Source organism: Panthera onca, chromosome B1 (assembly GCF_046562875.1).
Source record: "Panthera onca isolate mPanOnc1 chromosome B1, mPanOnc1 haplotype 2, whole genome shotgun sequence".
NCBI lineage: Eukaryota > Metazoa > Chordata > Mammalia > Carnivora > Felidae > Panthera > Panthera onca.
Window position 1 is genome coordinate 198,239,180 of NC_138342.1, and position 15,581 is coordinate 198,254,760.

Here is a 15,581-nt window from a genome sequence, read left to right on the forward strand (position 1 = left end):
AAAAAAATCTTTACAATTGATGAGAACTCGAGAGAGCCTTCGATATTTGCTGACACAACACCCCCAGTGTGACAGCTGAAAGACTGGGTTTCCAATCCTCGCAGCTCAGGAAGACTCGGCCCAGTCTGGAAACCAGGCCTTCTGACCCCAAGCTGCCACACCACTTCCTCGGAAGCCGTGGGCGAGGACTTCCGGGCAACATATGTCCAGTTGGAAAAAGGAAAGGCTGGACTTGATAAGACGCTCCACATCGTCTGTCATCAGGGAAATGCCAATCAAAACAAGGACACCCCACTGCACACCTGTGAGAACGGCCAGAATCTGGAAGCACTGAGAACACCAAATGCTGGGGGCGACGTGGAGAAACACGAACTCTCGCTCACTGCCGGTGGGGATGCAAACTGTGCAGCCCCTTTGGAAGACAGTTTGGCAATTTCTCACACATTAAACATGCTCTTACCATGTGACCCGGCAACTGCACTCCTTGATATGCGCACAAAGGATTTGAGGACTTATCCCCACACGAAAACCTGACCCAGATGTTTACAGCAGTTTTGTGCCGAACTGCCAAAGCTTGGAAGCCATCAAGGTGTCCTCCAGTAAGTGAACGGATAAGGAAACCGTGGTTCATCCAGACAATGGGATATTATTCAGCGCCGAAAAGACATGCTCTATGAAGCCATGAGAAGACACGGAGGAACCTTAAATGCCTATCACAAGTGAAAGAGGCCAATCGGAAAAGACTACAGACTGTTTCCACCTCTGTGACATTCTGGAAAAGGCAAAACTATGGAGACAGTAAAGAGATCAGTGGTTGCCAGAGGGGAGAGGGGGGAGGGAGGGATGAATAGATGGGGCACAGAGGACATTTAGGGCAGAGAGACTGCTCTGCATGACACTGTTGTGGTGAATACATGTGTCCAAGCCCACAGAATGTATGACACCCACAGTGAACGTTAATGCTATGGACCTGGGGCGATAATGATATGTAGACTTAAGCTCATCAATTGTAACGTATGTTCCCTCTGGTGGAGGATGCTGATGGGGGGAGGTTGTGGGGAGTGGTTAGAGGGTATACGGGAAATCTCTGTGCCTTCTCCTAAATTTGGCTGTATACCTACATCTGCTCTAAAAAAAAATAAAGTCTTGATAAAAATATACTGTTTCAGTGATAGAAGAGGCCCATAGATTACAAAAGATTTGAGAGACACAAGGGGAGGGGAGGGGAGGGGAGGGGAGGGGAGGGGAGGGGAGGGGAGGGAGAAGGAAGGGAGACTGACATGTTACTTAAGGAGAACGCTCACAGCAGAAGCAGAGAATGGAGAAAGCAGCCTTGGCCTGTGAGAAAGTCCACCCCTGTAGGCTAAATGAAAAGCAACCAGTTCAGCTTTGATCAGGGAAGAGGGTGATGTCTGGGGCCGTCTGACAGGGAACACAGCTCAGCTACATACACTCGCCCCGGCTGGTGGCTTAGTGTCCCCTGAGGCCGCTTGTTCGGGCCCTGGGAGCCGCTCCAGCGGGGCCGCTAGCCTGAGCTGCCTTCTCCGGGAACCCCATCAGCATTGTCCAGCCTCAAAACCAAACAGAGCTGGCCGGAGGAGCCAACCCCAGGTTTCCAGGCTGAAGGCTGAATCCGGTCGCAGCCAGATGGAGAAAAGCGGGTCCACGTGACTCGCAGCCTACTCGGGGCAAGTGGCACCAGGGGTTATTTATTAGAATTTCACTCTGTGGATTGCGACACCACCCTTCAGATCGCCCATGTGATTGTGCAACCCTCTGCCCTATAAATACAGACACTCCCGCCTCTGGAAGCCTCTGTCAGCTCGGCCTCCGAGGAGCCTCCTTGGCCAGGCATCCGGGCCCAAACCGCCGGCCGCCATGAAGGCTCTCTGCTTCCTGCTGCTGGCGCTGTGCCTCCTCTCCCGCCTGGCCCCAGGTGAGCTTTGGGACACCCTCGCCCTGGGCCAGGAAGCAGGGGCTGAGTTCGGAGGACAGCTGCCCTTGTGTCCCAGGGGATGGAGGGACGGAAAAGCATCCCCAAGGTTGAGCGGCCGGCTTGGGCAGGTGGCAACGGGCAGGCCTGTTGAGCCTGGGGCTAGGGGCCACCCCCGGGAGTGACAGACTCAGGTCTCCCCCAGTGACTGTGGCTTGGGGGCAGGGGGCTCTTTGCTGTCGGTGCTTGGCAGGGATGTGGGGCTGGTCTCAGGGAGCTGCAGCATCTCCCAGCCCCGTGTTTGCCTTGGACATCTAGGAAGTCTGCCGTGTGGAAGGGGACCACCCACTCCACCAGCAACATGGCTCCCTGCACTGAGGGGCCAGCTCCCTATCCAGCTGAGGGAGGGGCAGGCTGCCACCCCGGCTCACCCCGGTCACTGGGTAGGGCCTCCCAGATGCCACGGCCAGAAGATGCCAGTTCCTCCGGGTCAAAACAGCAGTGCACCTGCTGTAAGAGGAGGCAGTGCAGCCAACTGGGGGACATGTTTTATCCTGGCCCCCCCACTCCGTCACTGAGTGGCCTTGAGCAACCCATGCATGCTGGGCCTCAGTTTCCCCATCTGCAAAATGAGTGGGCCACTGCAGGTGGCCCTTAGAACACCAAAGCTCTGGAATTCTCTCAAAGATCAGATTGTGCTTCTCTGCAGGGCATCACATAGACGTGGCTTCTCCAAAAGTGACTCAGTCCCCCATCTGAAAACTGGGTCCAAGATACTCTAAGGCAGACTTTGAGTGTTTCCAGCCGGGATCTATCGGAGGGGTGGGGAAATCAACCGAATGAGTTGCCACCACATTTTTTCAAAAGAACAGAAAATACTAGTGCACGCCACACAGCGCACATCCGTGCCGTTTCGCCATCCTCTTACTCCCGCGGGTGTGTGAATGTGTGTGTTTGTTCCCGGTGGCCGTGCAAAATCGCTTACTGTGGTTCAGTGCCAACTCAGAAAAGTTGGAAAGCCACTAGGTTAACCCGAAGAGTTATCAATCAGTCCGTCACCTCTAAATACGATTTAAGCATGTCATTCAAAGCACAGAATATAAAAGTGTTTCCAAGGATGTGCAGGGACGACCGGACCTAGCAGTTAGACAAATGGTGGCGAACAGGATTGAACACTTGGCATCTGCAGGATTCACTCAGACTCTCCCCGGGGGATCTACCCCGTGCTGCCCTCCCGACGGCACGTAAATCCCGTCTGCACAGCCCTGCCAGGAAATGGATTCTCAGTATGGGGACGGGACTAAGTTTACTGTCTGAAGGTTGCTCAGTGGAGCTCCTGGAACGTGCTGCTCGGGTCCCAGCCTCACACAGTGACTCACCCTGAGCCCTCACGTGGGATCGGTTCACTCCCATTTCTGGGAAAGCCGGTAGGTTCATCTAGTCACACAGGGGGAAACCGAGGCCCACGTGCCCCGAGGCAAATGACAGTTGTGGAGTCACTGCAGGAAACCATGACTTGACAGTCTCTTTTAGCAGTTTTTAATCTCTATCAGAAAAAAAAAAAAAAATCATTTCTTCCTCTTATCTTCTACAAATCTTACGTCTTATTCCTGGGAACACAGAATGATGTCAAAATGTCAAGGCAACTCGGGTCCCCGATCAGCTGGACAAGAACCCAGCCAAGGGGTACAGAAATCAGGGGAGTCTGAGGCTGTCTGCTCACCGATTCAGTGACTATTTAGTTAACAGCTACTGTGTGCCAGCATTGTCCCGGAAAACACAGCCCTCGATGTCATGGCCTTACATCGTAGAAGCAGAGCATGACAAGAAACCCAATTTTATAATTAATTGTCTCATTACCATTGTGTTGTGAAATGCCATTAAGTACAGGGTGGTAACAGAACACGTCACAGTGGGAGCTGACCTGGTCTTGAGGGGCCAGGCAGGCTTTCTTGAGGAAGCAGAGATGGGAAGGAAAGATGGAGGTCACTTTGGTGTTCACGGTATTTAAAAAAAAAAAAAAAAATATATATATATATATATATTTTTTTTAAATATATATATAAATTTTATATATATATATTTTTAATATATATAAATTTTATATATATATATACATATATATATATATATATGTATATATATATATATAAATTCCTTCTAGACATTAAAAACCCAGGATGTGTTACATAAAATTCAGATTTTTATCTTCTCTTAAAAACACACAAAAAATGAGGGGCGCCTGAGTGGCTCAGTCAGTTAAGCATCTGACTTCGACTCAGGTCATGATCTGACGGTTCGTGAGTTCAAGCCCCAAGTGGGGTTCTGAGCTGACAGTGCAGAGCCTGCTTGGGATTCTCTCTCTCTCTGCCCTTCCCCCTCATGCTTGCTCTCTGTCTCTCTCTATAAATATGTATATAAATAAACTTTAAAAACACACACACAGAATGAGGCCACATTCCCACATAGCACCAGGGAGCTGCAGCCGTGGTGGCTGCTGTCCCAGATGGACACTTGTGTCCACATCACCACAGACCCTACTACTCCCTATCGCCTCCCCTCAGACCACTGCACCGACATCTAGCATCTGCCTGGCTGCGGTGCATGTCTGGGTCCACAGTCCTGAGGGAAATACACTGGTAAAAGGTGAAAGGGCAGGTGGGACTAAGGACAAGCTGGGCAGAAAGGAAATCAGGTGGGAAGGCCCACAGAGGAAGAGAAACAGAAACCCCAAAGCTGTCTTTTAACTTAGTGCTTCGCCCAGGCCCCTGTGGGGAAGGAAGAATCATTATCCTCATTTTGTGGATAAATGGCTTGGCCAGACTCACACAGGGCTGGTGACAGGCCGAGGGAGGACTACAACCCAGGCCATCGGCACTGCCCACCCTCAGGGCCCAGGGTGTCAGCACAGAGAGGAGTCACAGGGACAAGAGGCTCTGGGGCCTCATTGAGTGAAGCCTTCCATGGCAGGAAACCACGTGGGTGTGGACGAGCCCCAGAGACTTCTAAGCCGAGACAGTGAAGGAATCAGAAATGGCTTCTTCAGAGGCTGTGTTCACAGCGTGGATGCTGGTCAGGGGACAGCCGCACAGACACAGAGGTGCAGACAGGACCTTCTCTCCTAGCTGCGCCTTTGTCCCAGGTGGTCAGCCCGTTACTATAGCAACACTAACCAAGCCCCCTGACAGAGGCACGGGCCACTCCTCGATACCCCTCCTTCCTGTCCCTCTGAGACACGGCTGGCACTCCCGGAGGTCTGGGCCTCGGTTTTCACCATCTTTAAAATGATGGTTTAGGCAAAATGACTCCCAGCTCCCTCATTCCGTGACCCTCGGTCTCTGCCCTGCCTTGCCCACACCTGAGCATCTCACTCTGTGATCCCCACCCCAACCTGCTTGCCCGAATTCCTTCCACCTGTCTGACCTCTGGCGACAGCCACCAGGAATGTGCGTGCTACGGCCTCTGGGTCCTATCCGGAAAAACACGCTCCCCAGTGCCTCAGACATAAGGGCCCTGCGGCCTCCAAACCAGGCTTTGCAGAAGCCACCTGGTCGGTGCTGCACGGGAAACTGAGCTGTCCTCACAGAATGTCACACGTGGCTCTTCACAGCTGGAAAAAAGCAGTTCTACGAATATCATCTCACCACATGTCCCGGCCAGAAAATAGCAAGTATTTGACTTCATTTGTGTCTCCAAACCCCATACTCTTTCCACAGGCTTCCCAAAGACCTCTGGATGCATCACCAGGCACAAGGATCGATCTTTTCAAGGTTTTTTTTTATTTTAACGTTTTATTTATTTTTGAGACACAGAGAGACAGAGCATGAGCAGGGGAGGGGCAGAGAGAGAGGGAGATACAGAATCTGAAACAGGCTCCAGGCTCTGAGCTGTCAGCACAGAGCCCCACGTGGGGCTCAAACTCACGACCTGCGAGATCATGACCTGAGCCGAAGTCGGACGCTCAAGTGACTGAGCCACCCAGGCACCCCACAAGGATCGATCTTAAGAATAATCTAGACAGAGGGCTCGTGGGTGGCTCAGTTGGTTGAGCATCCAACGCTTGATTTCAGCTCAGGTCATGATCCCAGAGTCTTGAGATCGAGCCCCATGTTGGGTTCTGTGCTGAACATGGAACTTGTGTAAGATTCTGTCTCTCTCTCTCTCCCCCTCCCCCCGCCTCTCCCCCTCTCCCTCTCTCCCTCTCTCTCCCTCTGCCTCTCTCCCCTGCTCACATCCTCTCTGTCTAAAATGAAAAAAATAAAAAATTTAAAAAAAGAATAATCTAGACAGGAATTGAGTTCAAACTTCTCACGCACTTATAAGAGGCTTTGCTGATTTCCAAAGTGTGAGTTGGCGAGCAGGGAGGTCATGAGCTACTTGTCTGAAGAAGACAGTCTCTGGTCTGCAGTTATGCTCCAGTTCAGTCTGGAGTTTTGTTATTTGTTTTGCAGGAGTGGCTTGTGTATTTGATTTTGTCCCCAGATACCTTGCGAGTGAAGTCTGACCCTTTCTAGCCCCCACCGATGGCCTGAACAGCACCAGACTCCTATGCCGACAAGCAGCCTCTCTTTCAGTGCCCCACCCGCTCGTGGGCAGGCCTCCCCCTGACACGACCCCCACCCGACCACCTTGTCCTGACCAGGGAAGGCCCAAAGCTGACTTGCTGAGGCCCAGAGGGCTCCCATCAGCCGATCTCCCAGTCTCGCTCACTCCCCACCACCGCGTCCCTGTACGCCTCCCCGTAGGCACGGAGCTCTGCCGTCGGTGTTGCGAAAATCCAGACTGCATTCTTTGGCTCTGTGTATCTGTACGTATGTTTGCTCCTCACGCAGCTGAGGCTGATCGGTCACGTAGGTGGTGTTCTGGCTCCTGACTTTCTGCAAGCCTGGCCTTTTCCTACACATTCCGCAGTGCGGTGCCGGCCCGAGACGGGGGCGCGGATCCTGGCGCACGGCGAACGTGGGCCTCGTCTTTTCTGAAATGCTTATCATGTTGGCGATTTGCTCTCGCCTCCGCCTAGTGGTTCTTTAGCCCAAGAATTGTATAGTTATTTATTCAACAGTTTTGCCTTCCAACAGTGTTCCAAAGCCTCACCTGTGGCTCTAATTAACACAAAGGCAACCTTCGTGCCCTTGCTTCAGAGCAGAAGGGCACAGAGCGAGCTCTGTTCTCAGCAGCCTGACAGCCACACTCCCATGCTCGGATCCTCTCCCCTCTCTGTCTCCCATTCCCTGAAAGGCTTTTCGGGAAATGTTATTTTCGTGGCTCTTCTATGTAAGGTCTAAAGATCCCCTTCTGCATTTATCTCCTTTATGATCCATCCCGCCTGCTCTCCCTTGAACCATCAGCCTGTCACCTGCGCAGGTTATATTGCCTGTCGGCAGCGTGGAAAGTTGGGGTTCCTGCTTGATGCAGATTTATTTTCTGATGACTCTCAAACTTCAACCTCTCAGGTGCTCGCTGCCCCGACCGTTCCTTCCTCCCTCTTGTTTTCTTCCGTGCCTGACCCATGCGTGGGCACATATTTCCTAGTTAGTCTCCTGCCTGTTATTACCCCCTGACTAGTTGCCATTGCGTTTAGGTGGGATTAGGGACAATCCAGCTGTAACTGGCTTAAACATGTGCACATCTGAACGAGTCCCCATTTCTGCCTCAAGCACAGAAGCCGGCACAAACCCGCTTTCTCTCCTTCTCACCCCTCATTCTTACCTGGAAGGGGGTTGTCCCTCTTCCACATTCCTTTGGTTCTGGGCACTCCAGCGGGCTCACGGGGTGTGCTGGGTTGCATTCCTCAGGCCGCTCCGTGAGGACCCAGGTGGGAATGAGCACCAAGTTCAGGGAAGAGTTGGTGCCCTTGGGGAAGGGGAGAAGAGCAGGCTGAGTTATCTGCGGAGCTCACGGGCAGGGAAGGGGACCAGCGCAGGGACAGGAGAGGGCACTGGCAGCTGCATGTGGAGCAGGACGTGAGCAGCTCTGGAAATATGCAGACACCTCTTCAGAAGCAGCTCTTCCTTTTTTCCCTGCCAAATAGGACATGCATCCAGAAAAGTGCAAAAGCATGAAGTACAACCTAATGAACTATTATACACAAGCAGCCTGTACCCAGGGTTTTAGTCAAGAAGTGGGACTTGGCCAGTGCCCAAGAAATACCCCTCCAGCCTTCCGGGTCACCCACCCTTTGCGCCTTCCCCCAACGGTAATCATTGCTTGACTTTTATGGCAATGACTTCCTTTATTTCTTACACTTTTACCTTGTCAACACTCGTGCTGAATAATACAGCTTGGGTGGTGCCTGCCTTTCAATTGGCGAGATGCCAAGAGATAGGGGACATTGTGTGTCATAGGATATGCACAGGGGCGCCCGGGGAGCTCAGTTGGTTAAGCATCTGCCTCTTGATTTCGGCTCATGTTATAATCTCATGGTCCGTGGGATCGAACCCCACACTGGGCTCTGTGCTGAGAGCAAGGAGCCTGCTTGGAATTCTCCCTCTCCCTCTCTCTTTGCCTCTCCCCTGCTTGCACCCATGCACTCTCTCTCTCTCTCTCTCTCTCTCAAAATAAATTAAAAAAGAAAAACCATCTTCCAAAAAAACAGGATGTGCACATATTCAATGTGACAGATGCCGCACTGCTCTCCAGGGAATGCCAGTTCCCACTGCTCCGTATTCACGCCAACAATCATTTTTAAATTATAACAGTCTGCTGACTGTAGTGGCAGCTCGGAGTTTTAATTTGCATTTTCCCAATAAATAACAAGTTGACCACTTTTGTATACAGTTACAGCCATGTGGATATCTTTTGTGATATGTGAAACTACGTGTCTATGTTTCCTATAGATTACCTGTCCTTTCTTAGCGATTTGTAGCAGTTCTTTGTATATTCTGCATGGGAGCCCTTTGTCGGCTGTAAGCATTACAAATCTCTACTGCTCTCTTGTGCTTTGATTTGTCTCCTAATGGAAACTTTCCTTACATAGAAGTTTATATCATTATCACAATGTGGCTAAATGTGTCATATCTTGTCCTTTATGGTTAATGCTTTTCGTATCTTTTTAAAAAATTTTTACTTATTTTTGACAGAGAGAGAGAGAGACACAGCATGAGCAGGGGAGGGGCAGAGAGAGAGGGAGACAGAATCTAAAGCAGGCTCCAGGCTCTGAGCTGTCAGCACAGAGCCCGACGCGGGGCTCAAACCCACAGACTGCGAGATCATGACGTGAGCTGAAGTCAGACGCTCAACCGACTGAGCCACCCAGACGCCCCAATGCTTTTCGTATCTTAAGAAATCTTTCTTGGGGCTCCTGGGTGGCTCAGTCAGTTCAGCACCTGACTCTTGATTTCGGCTCAGGTCACGAACCCAGGGTCGTGGGATTGAGCCCTGCGTTGGCTCAGTGCTGAGTGCGGAGCCTCCTTGTGATTCTCTCTCTCTCCCTTTCTCTCTGCCCTTCCCCTGCTCATGCTCACTCTCTCTCAAAATAAAAAATTTAAAAAGGAAAAAAATAAGTCTTTCTTTACCCCCAAAACATGAAGAAAGTCTACAACATTGTTTTCTGAAGGCTCATTATTTTTCCTTTTTCATTTAGACTTCTAATCCATCTGTCAGTGGTTTTTATCTTTTTAATATTCTAATTTTTTTTTTTTTTTTTAGAGAGAGAGAGAGAGAAAGCATGCGTGTACATGTGTGCACAAGTTTGGGGGGGGGGGCAGAAGGAGGGAGAGAGAATCCCAAGCAGGCTCCACACCCGGCTCAGAGCCCACGGGGCTCCCTGTCTCACTACTGTGAGATCAGGACCTGAGCTGAAATCAAGAGTCGGATACTTAACCAAGTGAGCCACCCAAGTGCTCCCATCTGGCAATTGTTTTAATGTGTGAGTTAAGGGCAAAGTTGTGTGTTTTGTTTTTTGTTTTTTTCAGTATGAATATCCAATTGTCCTGGAACCACCTCTAAGGAGACCATGTCCCCCGCACTGTTCTCCTGAGCCACTGTTGGTCTGCGTCAATCCTCCATATATGCATGGGTCCCTCTCTATGCCCTGCATTCTGTTCCATTTGTGTTTGTCTTTGTGTTACCACCACACAGTCTAATTACAGTGGGTCTATAATTAGTCTTGAAATCCAGTAAAGCAAGTCCTCCTACCTTCTCCAAGAGTGATTTGGCTATTCTTGGTCCCTCTGAATTTCCACATGAATTTGAGTAAGTTTGTCAAGTTTCACTGAAAGAATCTCTTGGGATTTTCATGATATTGAGTTAAATTTACTGATTAGGGGCACTTGGGTGGTTCAGTCGGTTAAACATCTGACTTCGGCTCAGTCATGATCTCGCAGCTTGCGAGTTTCAGCCCTGCGTCGGGCTCTGTGCTGACAGCTCAGAGCCTAGAGCTTGCTTCAGATTCTGTGTCTCCCTCTCTCTCTGTCCCTCCCCTGCTAGTGCTCTGTCTCTGTCTCTCAAAGTAGTAAATAAACATTTAAAAAAATCTGCAGATTAATTTGGGGGAATTAACCTGTGAAAAATAATCTTCCAGTGCTTAAACATAGAATTTCCACTTCTTCTGTTCTTCTTTAACTTATCAAAAAAATATTGCATTTTTTTAATATTATATTTTTTATATACAGAAGTACTGCATTTTCTTAGATTTACAACTACGCACCTGATATTTCAATATGGTGATTTATTTTAATTTCATTTAATTTGTTGGTTGCTAATACACAGAAGTAAAGTTGATTTTTTTTTTGTATGTATTGATATCATATAAAGCAAACTAGTTACACTTGTTAATTCCTTTTGGACTATCTACCTATAATCAGAATGCCTGCAAATGGTGACAATTTTATTTTTTTCCCAACCTTTATACCATTTGTTTTTGTTTTCTCTTCTGTTAGTCCCCTGGCGAGTACCTCAAGTACAACAACATTCAATGCAACTGACGACAGTGACTATGCTGGCCTTGTTGGCCATCTCACATGAAAAGTTTTCAATGTTTGACCGTTAAGAGTACTGCTTGTTGTAGACTTCTGTAGATACTCTTAATGAGATTCGGGAAGTTCCCCACAGGGTTATCTGTTAAAAATTTTTATCATAAATCAATGTTGAATTTTTCCAACGCTTTCTGCATCTGTTGGGGTGATTATATGATTTTCTCCTTTAATTGTTAATAGGCATTGACTGATCTTCAAATGTTAAATGAAAGCTTGAATTTGTGAAATAAACTGAGCCTGGTTTTATCCTGTTTGCTGATACTTTACAGAGGATCTTTGCCTCTCTACTGATCAGGGAGATTGAACCATAGTTTTCCTTTCCTTTCCCTGAATTTCTGACCTTTATAGACAGTGGCATTAAGATCACGTTGACATCACATCAGGAATGGCAAATGTTCTCTTTTGTGATTCTGAAAAACAGTGCGTCGTGTAGATGTTATTCTTATTTGTTGTTTGGTAGAATTTGCTAATGAAGCCATTTTGGCCTAGAGTCTCATTCATGGACCCAACAGCTTTGATAGCTATGAAACTATTCATATTTTCTAATTCCCATTTATTTCAGTAAGTTATATTTTTCTAAGAACCTTTCTATCTCAAGAAAAAAAGACTTTTCTATTTCAACTCAATTTTCAAGTTTGTTCAAACTAGTATTCCATTTTTCTATATGAACAGAAAAATATTTCTAATTTTTCTATTTCAACTAAATATTCAAGTTGTAAGGGTCATACTACTTTTAGTTTTTTATGTTAATAGAATATGTTGTCCTGGCTTTCCTTCCTGTCTGCTCCCAATCTTGACAAGGTAATTCTTTCCTGTTAGCTCTAAAATTTGAAAACCAATGGTCCAGTAATGCTCATTCTTTACTGAACATTACATTCATCTAAGGCATTATTTCTTCTTTTCATGCCAGTACATAAACCCCATCCCGGGACAATTAAGTCAATATTTTTAAGTATATCTCAGCTGATTTCATGGGTATGCAGCAAGGAGAACCACTGGTTTATGCTACAATTTCTCAACCGTAGTGCTATCGACATTTTGGGCCTGAAAATTCTCTGTTACGAGGGCTGCTCTGTGCATTGCACGTATCTGGCAGCAGTTCTGGCCTCCACCCACTAGATACCTAAACATCCGCCCTGCATCCCCCACAGGTGTGACAACCAGCAATGTCCCCAAACATTGCCAAATATCCAGTCACCAGACAACCATGATTCCAGATCAGATGAGGTAGCTGTAACAGGGATATGGATTAAATAAGAGGACAATTTCAACCGGTATGAAAACTATCTTTCCAATAAGCAGAGACACATGACATCAGAATGGACTGTTCCCCAGAGTCATGATGGCCTGTTGTGTTAGGTCGAGTGGTGGCTGTAATAAAATAGCACAGTGTGGGCTCCTTTAAGAGAGGTAATGAATTCCCTCACAGCTCTGGAGGCTAGAAGTTCAAGTTCAAGGTGTCAGCAGGTTTGGTGAAACCTCTCTCCTTGGCTCACAGATGGCCGCCTACTCTTGTGTCCTCACAAGGCCTTTTCTCTTTGAGTATATATCCCTTTATATATCCAAACGTCCTCTTCCTACAAGGACACCTGCCATATTGGATTAGAACTACTTTTATGACCTCATCTAACATTAATTACCTGTCCAAAGGCCCTACCTCCAAATACAGTCACATTCTGAGGCACTGGGTGGTTAGGACATCAACATACTCATTCTGGTGGCGGGGACACAATTCAATTCACAACACCTATCAACGAAGGCATGCAAAACAATGGCCTGATAGTCACTTATCCGGGATATCTTAGGGCAGCTTTGTTCTCTATTAGATAGAATATGAGACTAGTCTAGAGACCTTGTGATTACGAGATTCTGGGATACTGGGAAGAAGGCAGAATAGATTCCAACTGGGCAAAACAGGGAAAGCATTATAGCACAGCTGTACTTCCAATGCTAAGGTGAGCCAACCCGCTGCCCCAGGCCCAGGGAGGAGAGAAGGCAGCCGTCCGGGCTCTGCACATGGGCACCTGCCATGGAAGGACCACAGACTTGGTGACAGGAAAGACGGTGGAGCAGGGAATTGGTTCGGAGAGGATGGTATAACTAGGCAGCATGGGAATGGGGGCACATACAGGAATGCTCATGGGGTTAGAAGTGAGTTTCAGCGTTCCTGAGACATGAGGCGTGTATTGGGGCAACAGTATGACGTGGTAGAATACTTTATGTGGGGACTAACTTGAATCCCTTGCACACCTCAAAGCTCTCAAGGAAACCCTACTCAGAACCCTACTGCTCATCACCGGCTGGCACAGACCTCAGACGGAGGACGCTCTGCAGGTGTCTTATTTCCTGGGCAGCCCCGGAGACACACGGAGTGCAAAGTTCTTGGAAGAGAGAACCCGTGGAAGTGCTTTGCAAAGAGTCGCTTTACCTAATGTTCTGAAGTCACTGTGGCCACAAGCCATGAGTCTCAAGTGTTTTCTCTCCCTTCTTACAGGTGCTGCCTTTCTCACGGGTCTCGGCCAGCGGTCTGACCACTACATATGTGCCAGGAAAGGAGGAACCTGTAACTTTTCTCCATGCCCACTTTTTACCAGGATCGATGGCACCTGCTATGGTGGAAAGGCCAAGTGCTGCATGCGCTGACTCTGGCCTGGGAGCGATGGACAAAGCGTGTGGAAGTCAAGTGAAGTCTTTGTAACCGCTGTTTTAATAAAAGAAGACTTTTTTTTTTTTTTTTTAAAGCATCCCTCCTTCAGACCAAAACGAATCTTGTGTCTCCTTCTGGAAGAGGTTGAGAAAGTAAGGGGGTTAGGAGAGCGGAGCTGGGCCGGGCCACGGAGCCTGCCCAGTACAAGGATGGGAGATGCTGACCACAGCATTTTATCACCAAACCAACAGGCGGGCAATGAGACCCAGGACACATGAGGAGGAAATGCTGCAGAGGAAAGCTTCCCTGATCCTAGAAGCAACTCAACGTCATCCCAAACTCAACGTCTTAGCAGCCTGGTCAGGGGAACAGCCCATGTGCAGAGCCCGGATGGCTGCCTTCTCTCCTCCCTGGGCCCGGGGCAGCGGATTGGTTCACCTTAGCACTGGAGACCCTCTGTCATGAGGACAAAGCTCCTCCCGTAACTTCCACTCTCGTGCCCAGACTCCCGCTCCACAACCACACCACCTGGCCGCACACTGCCACCAAGAGCATCTCTTACAGCCACAACGTCTCATCTCACTCCCTCGGCCTGTAGACACCTGTTGGTGAGGGAGATGGGTCGCTCTCCCTTTTTTCCAATAAATTTTTTACCACTCTTGACGACGCACGTGGTGCTGTGGTCTCCTTATCTGACGACAATCTCATTCTCCACGTCAATACGTTATAAGCACAAATGAAAATCAAACTTTGTAAAAACATTATGAAACCAGCGGCAGGTTTCGGCAGAACAGCCCTTGTTTGTGAGGGAAAGGCGGAGGGAGGGGAGGCTCACCGGTGTTGTGGACATCAGCCTCCTCTGGGCCTTCTCTGTGACACACAAGCAATACATGGTCAAGGACCCCAGGACATCTGGGCCTCTCCCTTTCATGAAAAGCTAATAATCCAGAGGCGTTCCATTTTGAAAAGAAACCTCAGGCCTGCCGTCAGCTTCCCTCTTCCAGATATGGAAGCCCCCCCCCCCCCCCCCCCCCACAGCAGCATTTCTCTGGGTGTTAAATCAAACATGGATTCCCGGAGGAGCCTTCCCACTTAGGGCAGCCGATGTTTGGGTTTCCCAAGACCCAGGTCCTCAGGAGGAAAAAAAAAGCCCACATGCTGGGTTTACCTCACATTCTTTGGTTTACAAGGTTGTGGTAATTTTGCCTGCCCTGCCAAGAGCTCTTCAAGTGACCAAAAGCACATGCTTGGGGATCCCCAGCCACAGACAGGGAGGGGACCGTCCTGGGCAAGAGGATGCCACCGTCCCCAGAAACCAGAAAAACTAACAGGATTCCTGCAGCCCACCCATCCCTAAGACATGTGGTCCCAGGGCTTCCATAACTATGTGGGTAGCAGTCCTGACTACACATTTAAAAAATATATTCATTTATTTATTTTGAGAGCACGAGTAGGGGAGGGCAGAGACAGAGGAAGAGACAGAGAATCCCAAGCAGGCTCCATTCAGTTAGCACAGAGCCTGCTGCGGGGCTCGAACTCATGAACCATGAGATCATGACCTGAGCTGAAAGCAGAAGTCAGATGCTTAACCCACTGAGCCACCCGGGCGCCCCATGACTGCACATTTTGAGACTGATGCTGACGACATTCTCATCTGCTCTCTGCACCCCTCCACTCCGCGCTTCCCCCCTCCATCCAAAGGTCCTCTGAGCACATGCACTCACCTGCCCCCGTGTGCCCAGGACATTTGCAGGCTTGGAGCTTACAGAGCGGCCAGAACCCTCTAGACCCGGCGCTCCTGCGATGAGGCCCTTGCTGCTTCTAACTCCCCCACCTTAGCGGGACCACAAAAGCTTCCCGCCTCTCCCTCCGTCTCCCCCCACGAATGATGCACACTCCTCGCCCTTCTCACCACTACACCCACTGGTGCAGACTCTGCACCCCTCTGATAAGACTCAAATGCAAACAATATCGGCTGAGCCATCCTTGAAGGAAGATGGTTCTAGAGTTAAGGGGCTGTGTACAG

General features: G+C 49.0%; 2 protein-coding genes across 4 annotated transcripts in view; one reads left to right on the forward strand and one right to left on the reverse strand.

Annotated features, from left to right (window-relative positions):
• Nucleotides 1-15,581, reverse strand: part of LOC132691480 (uncharacterized) — an 83,685-nt gene that overhangs the window by 59,977 nt on the left and 8,127 nt on the right. Inside the window, exon 2 of one of the 3 annotated variants that reach the window (XM_078445232.2) lies at nucleotides 7,643-7,786. In XM_078445232.2, the coding sequence (XP_078301358.1) occupies nucleotides 7,643-7,786 (144 nt within the window). The other 2 variants (XR_013554982.2, XR_014137656.1) reach the window with 2 other exon arrangements.
• Nucleotides 1,633-14,221, forward strand: DEFB1 (defensin beta 1). The gene is made up of 2 exons (XM_060652825.3): nucleotides 1,633-1,936; nucleotides 13,403-14,221. Exons 1-2 carry the CDS (start codon nucleotides 1,879-1,881, stop codon nucleotides 13,549-13,551), a joined length of 207 nt encoding a protein of 68 aa, XP_060508808.1. The 5' UTR covers nucleotides 1,633-1,878; the 3' UTR covers nucleotides 13,552-14,221.

Bases quoted from the DNA above. Each gene is read 5' to 3' on its own strand.
- DEFB1 (XM_060652825.3), top strand. From the start codon at position 1,879: ATGAAGGCTCTCTGCTTCCTGCTGCTGGCGCTGTGCCTCCTCTCCCGC. The intron at 1,937-13,402 runs GTGAGCTTTGGG...CCCTTCTTACAG, and splicing joins CCTCTCCCGCCTGGCCCCAG to GTGCTGCCTTTCTCACGGGT.